This window comes from Malurus melanocephalus, unplaced genomic scaffold, assembly GCF_030028575.1.
Source record: "Malurus melanocephalus ecotype Western Australia unplaced genomic scaffold, MMel_1.1 scaffold_204, whole genome shotgun sequence".
NCBI classification, from domain to species: domain Eukaryota; kingdom Metazoa; phylum Chordata; class Aves; order Passeriformes; family Maluridae; genus Malurus; species Malurus melanocephalus.
In genome coordinates this window covers 1,310,830-1,326,027 of record NW_026623436.1, presented here as the reverse complement: position 1 = coordinate 1,326,027, position 15,198 = coordinate 1,310,830, and the positions used below count along the sequence as shown (strand labels likewise).

The 15,198-nt window shown below is 49.1% G+C and overlaps 2 protein-coding genes across 2 annotated transcripts in view; one reads left to right on the top strand and one right to left on the bottom strand.

Annotated features, from left to right (window-relative positions):
* FAM181B (family with sequence similarity 181 member B) overlaps positions 1-1,516 on the top strand; it is a 2,402-nt gene extending 886 nt beyond the window's left edge. The window contains exon 2 of the mRNA XM_057373644.1: positions 1-1,516. Within this exon, the coding sequence (XP_057229627.1) occupies positions 1-553 (553 nt within the window). The 3' untranslated portion in view covers positions 554-1,516.
* A 10,421-nt stretch (positions 1,517-11,937) lies between these two features.
* Positions 11,938-15,198, bottom strand: part of ME3 (malic enzyme 3) — a 118,172-nt gene continuing 114,911 nt past the window's right edge. Inside the window, exons 11-14 of the mRNA XM_057373659.1 lie at positions 14,541-14,683; positions 13,546-13,719; positions 13,009-13,107; positions 11,938-12,205 (exon numbers count right to left, since the gene is read on the bottom strand). Coding sequence (XP_057229642.1) covers positions 12,044-12,205; positions 13,009-13,107; positions 13,546-13,719; positions 14,541-14,683 — 578 coding nt within the window. The 3' untranslated portion in view covers positions 11,938-12,043. The remainder of the gene's footprint in view (positions 12,206-13,008; positions 13,108-13,545; positions 13,720-14,540; positions 14,684-15,198) is intronic.

The window sequence follows — 15,198 nt, the reverse complement described above, 5'->3', positions numbered from 1 at the left end:
GGGCGGCCCACGGAAGGTGCCGCTGCGGGACCGCAACCTGCCGCCTTCCTTCTTCACGGAGCCGGCGCTGCCCGCCCCCGCCGCCCGCGGGCCGCCCGCCAAGGAGCCGGAGAAGGGCGGCGGGGGCGGGGGCGCGGAGGCGGCCGAGTTCTTCGAGCTGCTGTGCCCCGAGTACGGCGCGCTGCTGCCCGAGCACGCCGCCCCGACCGACGCCTTCGGCGGCCGCCTGCCCGCCGAGCTGGGGCTGGAGCACGGGCTGTACGAGCTGCCGCTGCCCGCCGGCCCGCACCCGCTGCTGGGCGGGCTGCTGTACCCCGAGCCGCCCTGGAGCCCCGCCGCGCCCTGCAGCCCGCCCCGGAAAGCGCCGCCCGAGCCGCTGCGCCCGCTGTACCCCGGCGGCGCGGAGCCGGTGCCCGGCGGCGGCAGCGAGGAGCCCGGCGGGCACCTCCCCGCAGGGTTCGCGCCCTTCTTCCCCGAGTGCCCGCTGCCCCCGCCGCAGCCGCCCTACGATTACGGCGGCGGGTACCATCGCGGGGGCTGCCCCGGGCTGTAGGGCGGCCGCCGGGACGGCGATGCGGGAGCGGAGCCCGGAGCCCCCGCGGGGGCGGGCGGACGCTGGGGCGGCGCGGAGGCCGCACGGGGCTCCGCAAGCCCCGCTGCGCTGAGAGCCCCGCACCCGAAACCGCGGCCACGGCCCCCGCAGGATTCACCCTCGTGCACTGCCAGTCTCCTCCTCCTGCGGTTTGGGCGACGCTGCAAATAAAATGTGAAACTTTGGGTTTCTTCAGGTGTTTTTGTAGCGGCCGGTGCGCCCCCTTTCATCCTCCTTCCTTAGGGGCCAGGGCTTGGCTGGCTGCGGGCAGACGTGTTGCGCTACCTGTAGGCGACGTGGGGACAGGGGCAGCGCTCCGCRGAGGCCGCGGGGATCGCTCGTCAGTGATTTCAGTCTAAACCTAAAGCTCATGTCAACACTCGAGGCGCGTTTAACACTTTTCCCAGGCTCACGTTTGTCACAAGTGCTGGCAGGTCTTCAGCTGAGGAAACAAAGGCAAGAAAGTGAAGCAAAATTAAAAATGCTGCTACCAAAACTCAGAGTCCTGAAATATTGACAGCGTCTTGCACGATCTTGCAAACGGCAATTTACAGTGATTCGTAAGTTAATTGATGGCGTAAGTTCGTGACAAAAATGTACTGTAGCCGCTGCGGCCATGTGATTCCTACAGACTGTTGGATTTCTTCCAGGAATGTGTCAAAGCTCAGAAAGCAATGCAGCTCTGTCTCATTGTGTACAGGAGATTATTTGATAATCATTTAAGTTATGTAAAAGAGTCTATGATAGGTCCTATAAAAATAAAGCTACACAATAGATCCGAGATCTGTGGTTGTTACTGCTATTGAGACGCGGCGTTCAGGGGGCTTTCATCGTGCCTCCGTCCTCTGTAATGGTTTCTTGGCAGGAGTTAAGACAGGCAATGGGTTTTGTCTTTTCTAAATCTTTTGAAATGCTGTATTTTATCCGCAGCGACCCGCGCTTATTTTGCGTTCATTTGTACCGGCTGTTTCTGTAACTTAGTAGAAAGAAAGAGTGATAATACGCTACAAAGCCAAGGAATGAAAATTGCTACAGTTATGAAAACAGATCAAAATACTYGGGGGTTTCCTATTGAGATGCAAGTTTTCAAAGGCAATCCCGCAGTCTGGCTCCCCGCCAGCCCCAAGTGGATTGTTTGTTTTTGAAACGGGATCCACATACAGATCAGCCTGGGGTTTTACCCTCGGAGCTGACAAATCCTTGTGCCTTCTGTCTTTTAAAAGATAATGTAAAAGGTAAAGTAATTCTCTTCATTCTTCAACCCAGATTCAATTTTTCAGAGAATTGGGGTCAACATGCTGGGAAGCGTGGAGTGGTGAAGCAAAATCTTTTGGAAATAAACTGAGATAATTTGTTTTGTCAAATGTTTTTATTTTACTTTTAAAAGCAAGAGCTGTAGCTGCTTGCACCTCTTTCCAAAAGCTGCCCAAGGTCTCCACAAGCTGTATGGAAAGGAGCGACCTTGGATGAACATCCACAACGTTCCAGCATCTGATAGCTGAGTGCTGTTGAGGAAATGCACTTTTCAGGAAGAATTTTGCCGCAGAAAAGGACAATTTTACCGCAGTTTATTTCACTCAGCTTCTCGAGAGCATGCATGAGGATCAATGGGCAGCCTGTCCAGCTAAGGTAGCTACAAATTAGGTTAATCCTGCCCTGCTGCTGGTTTTGATGGTGGGACAATGTCCTACTCTGTCCTGCCATCTTCACTTTGGCAAACTTCCCAATCTGYATTCATGAGCTGCACGCTGCCAGCTCCCAGCAGAGCTTGTGTCTAACTGCATCTGAGACTACCTAGGCAAGACAGACTGGGGGGTTRTTTGAGGTGGAGATGCATTGTATTATTTTTCTGTTTGTTTAGCTCCTGCTTTAAGCATGTGAATTTGGAGCACATTTTGGCAGCTGCTCAGAGTATTTCAGCTTGACGATGCTGTGGTAATAACCTCAGTGCCCAGTTTTCTCACCTGAGCTGTAGACCCGAGATTTGTGCTTTCAGCAGGCCAGGGAAATGATGGGGGAGCTGATAATCAGTCTCTGCTAAGGAGCAAACCCACCTTTTTTTTTGATTTATTAATCTCATAAACTCAGTAAGCAAGCAAATGTGTATTAACTGAGGATTTAATCCTGAAGACCTCATAGTGTATCCTGTCAGCTGTCTCACCGGTGTCAATGAGATTTGTCAGAATAAGTAAAAAAAAGGTTTTTCAGGAATAGATTCTGGGACAGACATTGCAAATCTGAATRGTCTGACTGCCCGCAGACCTCACCTTTTTATTCCAAGTAGCCACGAAGGGCCACAGATCTGCCCTGCCAGTGGTTTTCACTCATTTGGTGCTCTGCTGCCTGAGAGATGTGACCCGTGGTGCTGAGAAGCTTCATCAGCCTTCTTGGGTTAGATATTGCCTCAAACCGGTGGGAGAARCAGCTCTGTGATGCCCATTCCCAGTGGTGCTGGGTTGGGAGGGTTCTTCATGGGCTTGCAAGAAGTTTGGGGCAGGYTCCAGGAATCAGCCCGACTGAGCAGCAGCTGCAGATGTCTCTTCTGCTCAGCCTCTATCCTACAATAGTTCCTTAAAGAGAATGTTCATTTTATAGGAGCTTGCACTGAAAGAAAGAAAGAAAGAGAGAAAATAAATTTAGCWTCAGTATTCTTTAGGTATGGCTACATTGGTGCCAGAGGATGCATTTGTATTTGAGGAGTACCTGGCATAGGAAGTCTGATAAGCCTGGAAAGGAGCTAACAACAGCTTTTCCCACAACACAGACCAAACAAAGAACTTCTGTGTAACTCCTGAGGAGTGCTGGAACCCCCTCTCCATGCTGTGGAGGCGGTGAGGGCACCCGAACAGCCCAGGGGTTGCCATCCAGTGAAGCTGCMTCTTTGATCTCCTTTGTGCATGTGTGGGCTCTTTTTGTTGGGTTGTTTCCCCCAGCTTGAATAGTGCAGGCACTGAAAACATCACCTAACAGTCTCGCTGAGAAAAACCCTTGGGAAATTGTTTTCTTCTCTGGAACACTGAAGATCATCATCTTAAGCATCTGCAAGAATAAAGCTTTTGTAATTGAGCAAGATATTTTGGGTTTTTTTGATGCACTTTTATAAGGAATCTGTCCCTAAGAACTAAAGCTGATTCTTTTTAGCTTTTTTTTGTCTTAAAGAAGTGAGTCCCTTTRAAAGGAAATGGGTTCTGTTTGGTTGGATCAAGGTCAGACTCCCAAACTATTTCATTTTACAAAGCCTCCACTGAGTTCCTCAGATGCATTAAGCTCCATTTTGTTGCTGGGTTATTTTACACATTTTGCCTGATGCTACTGGAGATTTTGATGGGAAAGCATAGAMGTATCAATACCTTTTCATATAGAGYCAAAGATTATAAAGGGGGATGACAAGAACTCTTGCTTCTTGTTTTAAATGAGGGAGTCTTACCTTTCCTTAATGGTGATTTACTGGCAAATAAGAAAGGGTTCACCATGAATAATTACTGCTGTGCCTCAGTATTTTCTGACTTAAATGGTCTGGGTCTATTCCAAAGCCACTTTCAAAAAGCAGAAAGATTCCTTTTTTAGAGGTGTTTTGAAACAGGCTCACTACCAATTTCATGGGAATGCTCTGGTACAGCCTGGCCATTTACGATGAGTTACCTTTGCTGAGCTTAAATAGTTGATCAAACAGTGTTAGTAAAAAAATTACAGAAGTTTATTGTAAACTTTTTGTTTTCTGACTTCTAAAATAAACTGCTTTTGGCAATAGTGCAAGAACTGAAGGTCATTCTGCACTTATTGGCAACAGGAGGAAAAAGGTGGTGCAGAAATTCCATAGAGATGTGCAAGAAATTCAGATGAGAGTTTTAGAGTCCAAGCCTACAAACCTGACTATATGAAGTGAGAGTTGGGAATGCTTTTAAGATAGCTTTGTGCCAACCAAAGAGACTGGTAAATACTTGCTTAAAAACCAGTGGTATTTGTAACACATCTACATAAACAACTGAAAATAGAGTGTATTATAATGAACACCCTCTCCTCGGTTCTGGGTGTGTAAAGATTGGCAGGAGATGGCTGAAAGGTGATGCTATGAAAGATGTAGGTGTTTGATAATATTTTTCAACACCTCACTGTAACCCTGATTATTCCACTTCCTCGCTGATAGAGAACTACTTCACCAGCCTGCAGGTTTTTAGCCTTTTTGGYCCCCCTCCCYGTGAAATGTAAATGTACTGTCAAARCCTTATTTTTTAGGGTGGTGATGGTTGTAGTGCACAGGCTCACAGTTGTCCAGAGATCACAGACTCCACAACACAGCATTGCTATCAGTGGAAAGTATTTTTCATTGCTTGAATTGGCCAGTGTGGGATTTGAGGAATAGACAGCATTTCCCAAATGACCCTTCATCTCTCCTYCTCTAAAGTGGGGGAACCACATCTTATTTTTACAATGTGTCACCCTCCCAGGGGCACCTAAAACTGCATGATTTAYCCTGTGCTCCTTCCAGGTATTCCCCAACATCCCCAGTGCATGTTTTCTGTGTTAGGGTGTCTCCTGGTGGGCATTTTACACTGCTTCAACCTTAGCAGCTAATTGTGATTCAGTYTGTGGGCTCTGCCAAACAAATTCCAGCAAATCCTGCTGTGCCAGATGAAGAGGTGACCATCTCCATTTTCTACCCTGTCTGTGCCGTACCATCCCTTAGCTACGTGCTGAAGGGAGCTGTTCCTGTGCCTCCATTACTCCAATCTATGCTCGGTGCCCAAGAGCATCTTCAGGAAGGTTTGGAGTGAAGTAGGGGCTGTTTGGCTCAGCCCAGGAATGGCTGGAGTTCAGCTCAGCTGTTTCAGCCACAGATAAGTGAAGCAAATCTGCTGTCATACTGGGAATGGGTTAAACCTGATACACTGGGTGACAACAGGATCACTTTAGTGGTAACTGTAGATGGGGAATACAGATCACTCTCTGTTGGAGAAGCTGGGCATAATTGTTAATAATTTTATTTTTGTTCAGCTTCATAAAAGATAGAGACCCACTGCTTCAACCCTCTGTATCTCCACAGTGGTAAAAGCTCGGTGAATGTTTTTTAATTTGATTTTGCCACAATACTYTTCAAAAAGAAGAATCCTGCCTTGGAATGTGCTGGACCAAGGATGGTGGCAAAGGAGAGGTGGTGGCCTGGATTTTTTTTCTCTTTTTTCTTCACTGCAGAATGTGATACAGGCTCTTCTGTACCACAAGGTAAAGGAGAACTTCATAGGGACAGATCCTCCTGACTCATTTCAATGACGTAGCAGACATGACCCTTTCTGTCTTCCAAACCTCACAGTGAAGAGCCTGAGCTTGTTCTGAGTGCACTCAGGACTCTGCTCTGGGCTCAGGTGGACATGGGACTCCCAGGTGGCATTGAGAGCTCTCCTGGACCCTCCCTTAGCATGACAYCCTTATTTCCTTCTCTTCCCATCTCTCATTGATGTGTTCAGCTCCTAAGCCAGCCAGAATATTTCTTTGGGTGTTAAGGCTGAGCACCTGAAAGGTGACCAAGGTTTGTAGTCAGTCTGTGAGATCTCTGGACATCTCAGTGACTTTCCAGACCAGTCTGCAGGAGCTAAAGATTAAAATAACATTTATTGCTCCGACTGCTGACTGTATGAATACATGACTGCATGAATACAGCCTGTGTGACCATSAGTTGAGCTGGACCCTGGCAGATCTCGTGTCAGTAATACCATCCAGCATTACAGTTCTGTGATCAAATCCCCTCCCATTCCAGYATCTCTTCCCTGTCAGTGGTTTGTCAGCTAGATTTGTTAAGTCTGGAGTAAACAGACTTATTCTCAAGATACAGAAAGCAGGGATCAGAGGGGTAGAATTGGGTATGAAGTTTAAATGAAGATAAATTCCATTCTTCATCAGTGGGTAACTAATAAGGAATTTTTTCATAGAAATGCCTCACATTGGAACTGGGCTTCAAAGAACAGCTGTAATTGCTTCTGTGCACTCCAATAATTGAATATAAATCAATTACCACCATTTTAGGTATTTCAACAGCTTGCTCTATGAAGAAAAACCTTTCTTTCCTGTTTAACAGCCAGACCTTTAGCTTCTTTGTYTATCCACAAATCTAGGACAAATGATGCAAACTCAGTCATTAATTAGTGATTTTATCAAGATTTTCCTTTCAGGATGGAAAGGTCAGCACACTCTTGGAGTGCCAGCAAAACAAATGTCTCCCATTTGCACATGAAGTCAGGGCTAGTGAAAAAGAAGCTCAGAACATGACTTAAAGGCTAGAGGCTTAATTTGGGGTGGCTACTTGTATGAACACGCCTGGTGCTCCTTGTACAAATGTGATGGCCAGGTATCCCGACTTTTTCTCCAAAAGTCTGTGATTAATASTTTTTATGGCTTAGATGACTCTTCATGCCTAGAGCCAGCTGACAGAACACCAGCGCAGGGGCTGAAGYAAAAAGTCAGGCTGGAGGAGGACAGCCCTGATTTCAATATAATTTATCTTTATTGTATTGTTCAGAGTCCCTTGGGTTGTCAGAGCCACASGCTGGGTCCTGGAGGCTCCTGGAGATGAGCCAGTGCTACAGCCGGTGGCAACTCCAAACAATGTGCTGCCTTGGCCAATAGATGGGCCCTGCCAGGGAAGGAAGGACATTTTTTATTACAGGAAAAATGCTACCTGGCTAATCCAGAATTACAAATAAGRTGAAATTTTGTTAAATAAGAGCAGAAATGTGAGTGATGAGGCAAAGAGAAGTGAAGGGTTTTTTTCCTGGCAGAGGTAATTCAGGTATCAGGCAATTACCAGTTCTAGCATCATGTTTTGATGACACAATAATCCTTTCTGGGCTTGAAATGGATATTGATATTGCCACCTTGTTACCTATATTGATATATTTTTCTTGTGTTTATGCTATTTTTATCACTGGTTTTAAATCACCTGACTTTTCAAAGGAAGGAAAAAAGAGCAATTTCAGAACAGAGATTTTCCTGCTGCTGAGAGAAGAACTGGGAGCAGGGAAATCCCAAACGAGCTGCTAGAAATATCCTTGCTTTAAAGCAGAAACCAAAACACGGTCAGCAGCTCAAAGTCCCACAATATTCAACTCGAGCTTTTCCTACACCAATTTCGTCTCTTTTACTTGTTGATGTTCCTTGTAGGGGAGGCGCCCAGCAAGTCCAATTCCAGTAAGTATTCCCTCTTCAGGAGATTTTTCTTGGACAAGACTGGACAAGAAAAAAATATTCACCCACTGTTTAAGTCCTTGGTGAAACGTGAGGCGCCACCGACGGGACCTTCTCCGCTGGGGAAGGGCTGCGGATGGAAGCCCTCTGGAGCCCTCAAGAGGTTCGCTTCGAGTCCTGCATGGTGGGAACACACGGCCGCGGGTTTTGGCGAGGAACTGGCGCGGTGGGCACAGCATTCCGTGCCAGGAAGGGCTCCCGTGCCAGGAAGGGCACCCAGCCAGGCACCGTGGCCCCCCGAGCCTCCCCTGGGCCCCTCAGCGCAGGGGGTGCGCGCTGTCTGCGGCAGCTTCTGCACCGGCGGGGAACGAGAAAGCCCGTGCTTCAGATGGAGATGAGAGGGACATCCTCACCCCTCGGAGAAGCCAGAGGCAGCTGCTGTGACAAGTCATTGTCCCCGGCAGCGTGTGCCCGCTCCCTCGCAGGTCTGTACGAGTGTCGGGGCAGCGCGGCTCCTGAGGGATCGAGCGCGCAGAATGCCACACTGCGGGCTTTGGCTCTCCGTGTCCGGCTGCTTCTGGGAAGGAAAGATGGGGAAGAGCCCTGGCTCACATATCCCCGTGGGCTAAAACTGCCCCAGAACTGCTGGTCATGGACACCAGGTGGAAGAGGGCTGTGCTGCCTGTCCCGGGGGCTGAGTGACGGTGACAGTGACAGTGCTGCCTTGGCTCCTCGTGTGGTACATCTGGGTGAAGAGGCAGCTAGGACGGAGAAAGGAAGCCCTGCAGAACTCGGACACAAGAGTAGAGCTGTGGAAATCTCGATGGAGGCGGAGAGGACCTGTTCTGGAAAGTCTCTCCCAGCGCCAAAAGCCTCCTGTCAGCACCAAGGGCTCGGCGCTGTCCCCTCGCAGCCGCCCAGCTGTGAGCGCGGGAGGGCACCCCGAGTGTTCCCTGGGCTGAAATCACACGGCTCGGTAAACAACAGAGTTGCTTCCAGCCGGAGACTTTTGCAGTATATTTGTTTGCAGGAGCTGGAAGAGGAAGATGGATTACCATTCCCCCACCCCATCCCACAGGATTTTCTATACAATGATGCCAATGTGCAGAGTATCACAATAAAATAGTTACCTGAATGATCTCTCCTATCTGCAAGGAAGCCAGGTGGAGCCTCTGTCTTGCTTGACAAAAGGAGCACCTTTTTGTCTTAGCTGAGCAGGCTCTCTTCTTCCTGAGCTGCTCACTGCCTTGACATCACTCCCTGCTTATTCTCCTGGCCAAGGACAGAGAGATCTTGGGGCTTTTGGGAAACAGAAGGCTCTTTTTTTTGAGGAAAACCCATCTTTGTGGCAGGCAGAAGAGAAGGACAAATGGCAGGACCGCTTCCCACACAAGATCACTTTCTGTCTTGCACTGCCACCCAACAAGAATTGCCCTGAGGAGCCTMTCCCAGCATTTCAGACCACACATTGGTGTATCACAGAAGTGGCAGGAGAGGATGCCCACCTCGGTTGCCTGTTTTGTCCCCTCTGTCCCAAGAGGAACACCTGCACCTGCACAGCCCAGGTGTCAGTTCCCAGCAGAGCAACACAGCTCAGGGCTGCTGTCTGTGTCAGGCACTGTCCCCCAGCATCTGTCCCTTCTGCTGCACAGTGTGTGGCCTRGTGGGGAGYACAAAYTGGGGAGAGGACTCCTCCAGYTGTGTCTGCAGGCTGCTGCCAGCATGGGAAAGCAGCTCCTGCAGGATGCCAGGAGGGCAGCAAGAGACAGAGGCTGGAGGGAGACCTTTGTCTCAGATGGGCCGCTGGTCAGGAAGGAGCTGGAGTGAGACTTTTTTCTAGGACCAGATCCTGCTGTCTTATTTCCAGGATTGGGCTCTATGTAGCACCTGGAAGAGCTGCTGGGAAAGGGCCTTTCAGACTCCCAAAGAACACGTGGAAGGAAAAGAAGGGAGAAGCAAGGATGGAGGAAGAGCTCAAGAGAGCAAGCAAGGTGGGTGCTGGCTCCTGGGTATGCCTGTGTGTGCAGGTTTTACTCCATCTATCAATCYTTCATTTCAGCCCAGGGGTTTTCTCACTTTTACCCTTGATCCTCTTGCCCTGCCACTGGCAAGGAGTGAGTGAGCTGTTTTACAGGCATTAACCAGAGATGGGAACAGAGGTGAGGGCTGAGCTCACGGTGTGGGGAGAGGCCACAGGTCKGGGGATCACTCCATGTGTGTCTGAGCTTGCTCAGCATCCTGGGCTGCTCCTGTACCGATGAGAAATGGCTCAGACACTTACAGGAAAAAAGGTCCAGGGATGGAAGGCACCTTCACACTTCCCCCTCAAAGCCATTTGCTTCTCCAGGGAAACTGAGGGGGAAGGTAACCGGGTCCCTGGAGTGTCATTGATTCCAAAGAGCAAGCAGGGGCTGCTGGCTCTCTGTCCTTGTCTCTACAAGGCTTGACAGATATCAGGCAAATCCAGAGGATAAAAGGAGGCTCCTGCTATGGCAAGGGAGTAGCTTGGTTCTTCTCTTGGAGTCAATATTTGCCTGGTCAAGATGAGTTGGACCAGAACTAGTATTCTGAAGAAAGAACTATGCTTCTGCAAGTTTGATTTCTAGAACAGTGGAAGAATTATGACTTTCAAGCCATTTGTCATGACTTCGTATGTAGAGGCATAAAAGACTTTGTTGCTGGCAGAGATTGAAGAGRAAGACTGTCAGGTGACTGTCATGAGACCCACTATGCGCTCCTGATGCTCCCAGGCTGTTCAGGAAAATGTCCTCTCTTATGAGCTTCACCTAGAAAAGATATTCCCTTTTTTTAAATTTTTTTTTACTTTTTTTTTCATTCTTGCCAAATACTTGATATGTCAAATCCAGAAGCTTAACACACAGAAAGGTGAAGCCTTTAGCTAAGCAATGGGGAGGTGCACAGGAAGGAGAAGGAAGAAACTAAATGAGGTTGTATAGACACCTCTTTGAAATAAAAAAAAAGGAATTGCTACCCTGCTACCTTCATTCTCAGAAGCGCAGTACTTTCCAGAAACCATAAAAAAGGCAAGGAAGCCTCAGTTTCAAATTGCCTTGTCCAGGAAATGTGAGCATTTGTCAGTGTCTCTCCCTGAACCTGAAATTTGACAGCCTTCTCTTTCCTCCCTTAGGGTAGGTGAGAAGCCCTGATTCTGCAAGGAGAATGAATAGTGCTGGCATTACAAGCAGATGGACACTAAAGAGATTGTGGCTCATCATCCCAGAGATAWGATGCATTTCCTGGTGCTAAAAGTCACTAAAATGTGCTAAATGGAAACTGGTAACCAGCCTTGGCCCTGCTCCCTGTGAGCAGAAAAAACTGGGAAGAGCTGCCAGCAATCCCTCTGTTCCTTCCCGTTATGGTCAGGAGCACCCATCCTGCTGGGATAATGTTCAGTGAGGCATAATGTCACAAAGCTGGGGGTGGCCTCTCTGGAGCTCTGTGACACAGACAGACTCCCAGAGGGACCTTTGGTTGGTGGCAGTGCTTCCTTAGCAGTGTCCATCGGGAGTTGCGCTGATGTGATGGCTGTATATGGTTTTGGCAGTGTCCTGGTCTCCAGCTTGGCTGTCCCCTGTGTGTCCCTTTCCTCTTGTTCCCTTGAACGGCCACCTGAACTGGGGAGGGTAGGTCTGTTCTCCCCATGGGGTTGAGGGGAGGKTTTGGGGTTTGTTCCCATGGGGTGTGGCAGATGACAGTGCCAGGCTGTGTGATCCATGCACCGGTTTGGGTTGGTTGAGACTCCCCAAACATCAGGGACTTTGGAAGCAGGAAAGAGCAGTTCTTCCCCAGAGTGGAGCTCTCCCAGGGCAGTGAACACACTTCCCATTACATCCAGACAGCCACAGGCAATGGGTGGCTGTCATGTGTGACAGATGGCCACGCTAATTCCAGCTTCCTATGGGCACTCCCAGCAGGAATGCAGTTCTGGGCTTCTGAGGTGGCCCAGGTAGCTTATCCCAAGGCAGCTGAACTGAGACCAGGCAGCATGTTAAGTGATYAGCAATCAGCAGTGCTGACTGACTGGGATGGGCTGCAGCCAGTCTTTCTCTCTCTTTGGAGTACCCACTGCCCACCCTGGACTCCATTGCTCCCTACTGACATGCTCCCCCAGACAAAAATCAGTGGCAAGTAAAAAGCTACTTGGATTCATTTACTTTTATCATTCTGCAAGCCTGGAGGTGCACTTATATCAGCAACGACACGAGCCACAGGAACTGATGGCACAAATGAGAGAACAGTTCTTGCAAAACATTATATATTTTGTGTTTGCATGGCYGTGGGGGGCCACCTGTAGTCATCAAGAACAAAGGAATCATAGTCAGAGCTGTACATGAGTTGCTTCACAAAGGTTTCCTTGTCTGCTGGCTCGGGGTACCAAGAAGCGAGGCCGTGCTTGTAGGCCCAGTCAACAATCTGCAAAAAGATAAGCAAAATGAGCTGCTGAAACAATGCTGGCACGGTATGGAGTTGAAACCAACTGCAGTTTGGCCCTGGCTGTATTTTTCCTCTTTCCTCCTCTCAGAACTGAGCCATTTTTTTGCGTTTTTCTCTTTGTCAGTCAGCTGCACTTCACCCTCCCTGGGGTGAGGAATGCAAGTTGCCTGCACAGTGGCTGTGAGAAATACACAGCTCTGCCCTGCAGAATGATCAGGGGGTGCAGCTGAAAAAGGAGAGGAGCCCTTTGGCCACTGCTGCTCACACCCACGGGCTCCTTGGCCATGCTCTGCACTCAGCAGCACCTCTGAGCAAGGCAAGGAGACTCTCAGTGGTGTCTCAGAATTACAGAACTGATGTATACAGGGCACCAAACCCATAATTAGACAAGTCCATATCTGGAATAGGATTTATGTACTTAGGTCCTTACTAAATACAGGAGGAAAGGTTCCAAAATAGCAATTTAGAACCTAAAATCTTTTGGCAACTTGAGTAGTGTTTGAATTTGACTCTAAGCCTCATTTCTTGAAGTGMTGAAGACTCACAGCTTCAAGGAATAAATCAGAGCTTTGTGAGCTGTGAGACACCCAGAATCAGAATGTATTTTTCACTTTTGGGTTTTAATAAAGGAAGAAATCAAAGCAGCAATTCTGGCCAGGAGTACTCCTGAGAATCATTGCTTTAGAATAAATTGAATTAAAAAACACAGAGCAAAAATGATGCCAGGACAATTGCTGCCCCCCCCTACCAGGAAAAGTGGAAATAAGAGTGGAAATACTTACTTTCACAGCAATTTTGAGAGATACTTCTCTGATGCGGTCCAAGGGGGGATAGAGTCTTCCTTCKAGAAGATTCTGCTCTGTCACCTCAGCAGCAATAGTCTAGAAATAAGAGAATGGTGGCTTTTAGGGATGGTCTCTAGCACATTCCCTAGCATTTCATGGTATGTGGCTGAAACCTCAGGAGCTGGGACTAGTCCTGAGTGGGAGCTTCTGACCTGTTCAAACTCTTGTGTACACATTTCAGACACGTGTGTACACATTTAATACAGACTCCAGACTGGAGCAGAATGGGGGAAGCGCTGTGCTGGGGCAGCAGTAGGAGAAGGAGGAGAATCCTATTCTGGGTCCTGCACCTCTGTAGGTGCAAGGTAAGTGTGAACTTTCCCTGCACCAGGAGAAGGCTGCAGCTGTTTGCTGAGCATGAACCATTTCCCCTCCATGCATTGTCCTGGGCCCAGTTCTTTAAAACACCTGAAGTAGATACAAGTGCCTCTTACAATCTTTTTTACAATATCAGTTAAATTATCAGTTGGAAACCTGTGCTGTGATGAGGAAGATTTCATCGGAGATGTGCCGGACCCCGCAGGCAATGACTCCCAGTGCCACTCCTGGGAAAACATAGGCATTGTTTCCTTGGCCAGGAAAGAAGGTCTGTCCATTGGGCAGAGTTACCTTTGGGAATGGACTCCCACTTGCAAAAATTCCCCGGCCCTGATCAAAGAGAGAGAAAGAAGCATTCAGATTCAGAAGAGAAACCTTGCTGCTCATCATGATCTGGGCTCAAGGAGCACTGGTGACCAAGTGAGAAAATCTCAGTCAGCAGAGCCACCTCCAGCTGACCCAACCCCCCAGTGCCATGATCGGGGCCATGGAAAGAGCTCTGAGTATGTGTTTGTACTGCAAGTGCTCTGATCTTGCTGAGGAGTCTTCCTGCTTCTCTATCAACCATCTATGGAGTGTGAAGAGAGATTTGTGTGGGATAGAGGTCTGGGGCTGTGTGATTGCTCTGGCCATAGGCAGGTGGTGGGGAGGGCAAAGGAAAGAGTGACACAAGGCCTCCTCTCTCATGCTGACTTGTAATTCTTCAGTGACATTGGGACTTCAGTAATTCACGTGACTGTAATTCTTCAGTGACATTGGGTCTAAGTTGGATGATGGAATAGTTACATAAACAGCTAGACTGGCAAAACACAGGGGACAGAAACCGGGGAGGATGGGACATCTCAGACAGCTGTGGGTGAAGGAGGCAAACACTTTTTTAGAGGATCACAAAGCAATTCATCCTGGTAGGGACTCAAATTCTTGCTCACGGCAAGGCCAGCTATGAAATCAGAAGGGGTTTGCCCAGTCTGCTCTTGAAAACTTGCAAGGACAGAGATGGCAGGAGCAATCTTGTCCCACCCCCTGCTCCACCTGCTGACTCTCCTCACGGAGTGGGAGTTTTCCTTTCTGAGCAGCTCGAATGTCCCTTATTTCACCGTGTCCCTTGTTGACCCAGCACTATCCTGGCTCCCCGTGCCGCGTGGCAGTACCTGTGTGAGGCGGTAGCACTGCTCGGCCGTGCACTCGGCTTTGCTCGTGGGGTTGCTCAGGGCGAACACGATGGGCCTCTCGTTGAAGGCTGCCATGTCCCTCAGCAGCTGCTCGGTGAAAGCGCCCGCGACAGCCGCCACACCTGCGACAGCAACAGCACRGTGAGGTTAAAATCTGCCTCAAAATAAAGCCTCTGCTTGTCCAGGCGGTGAGCACCAGTGTTTTGGCCAGCTCTGACTCCCAAAGACCTGCCTGAGGTGCCTGTTGTCATCCTTGTCCTGCTGTTGTGGTTTATGGGGATCTCCTTTTGTTTCCTTTCGTGGGAATTTTTCTTTCCCATTTTTGTTGCTGGGATACACTGATTGCCAGGTCATCCTTTTGATGGCAGGGCGATTAGTAAAGACAATAGGACCTACACCCCACCCAAACGACCTACACCCCACCCAAACGACCTTGCTAAGTACTGGGAGGAGGTGGGTGTGGGTGTGGTGGTGGTGGGTAACTATATATACTGCCCTGCTTGACTCAGAGGGGCAGTTGGCCTGCTACCTGTGGAGCAGAGCTCGACTGCTCTTTGGTTCCTGTTTTGCTGCACTGTGATCTTCTGCCTCGATCTGAGCCAGCCGGAACCTGCGCCACAGTGCTTCTGCAGTCACC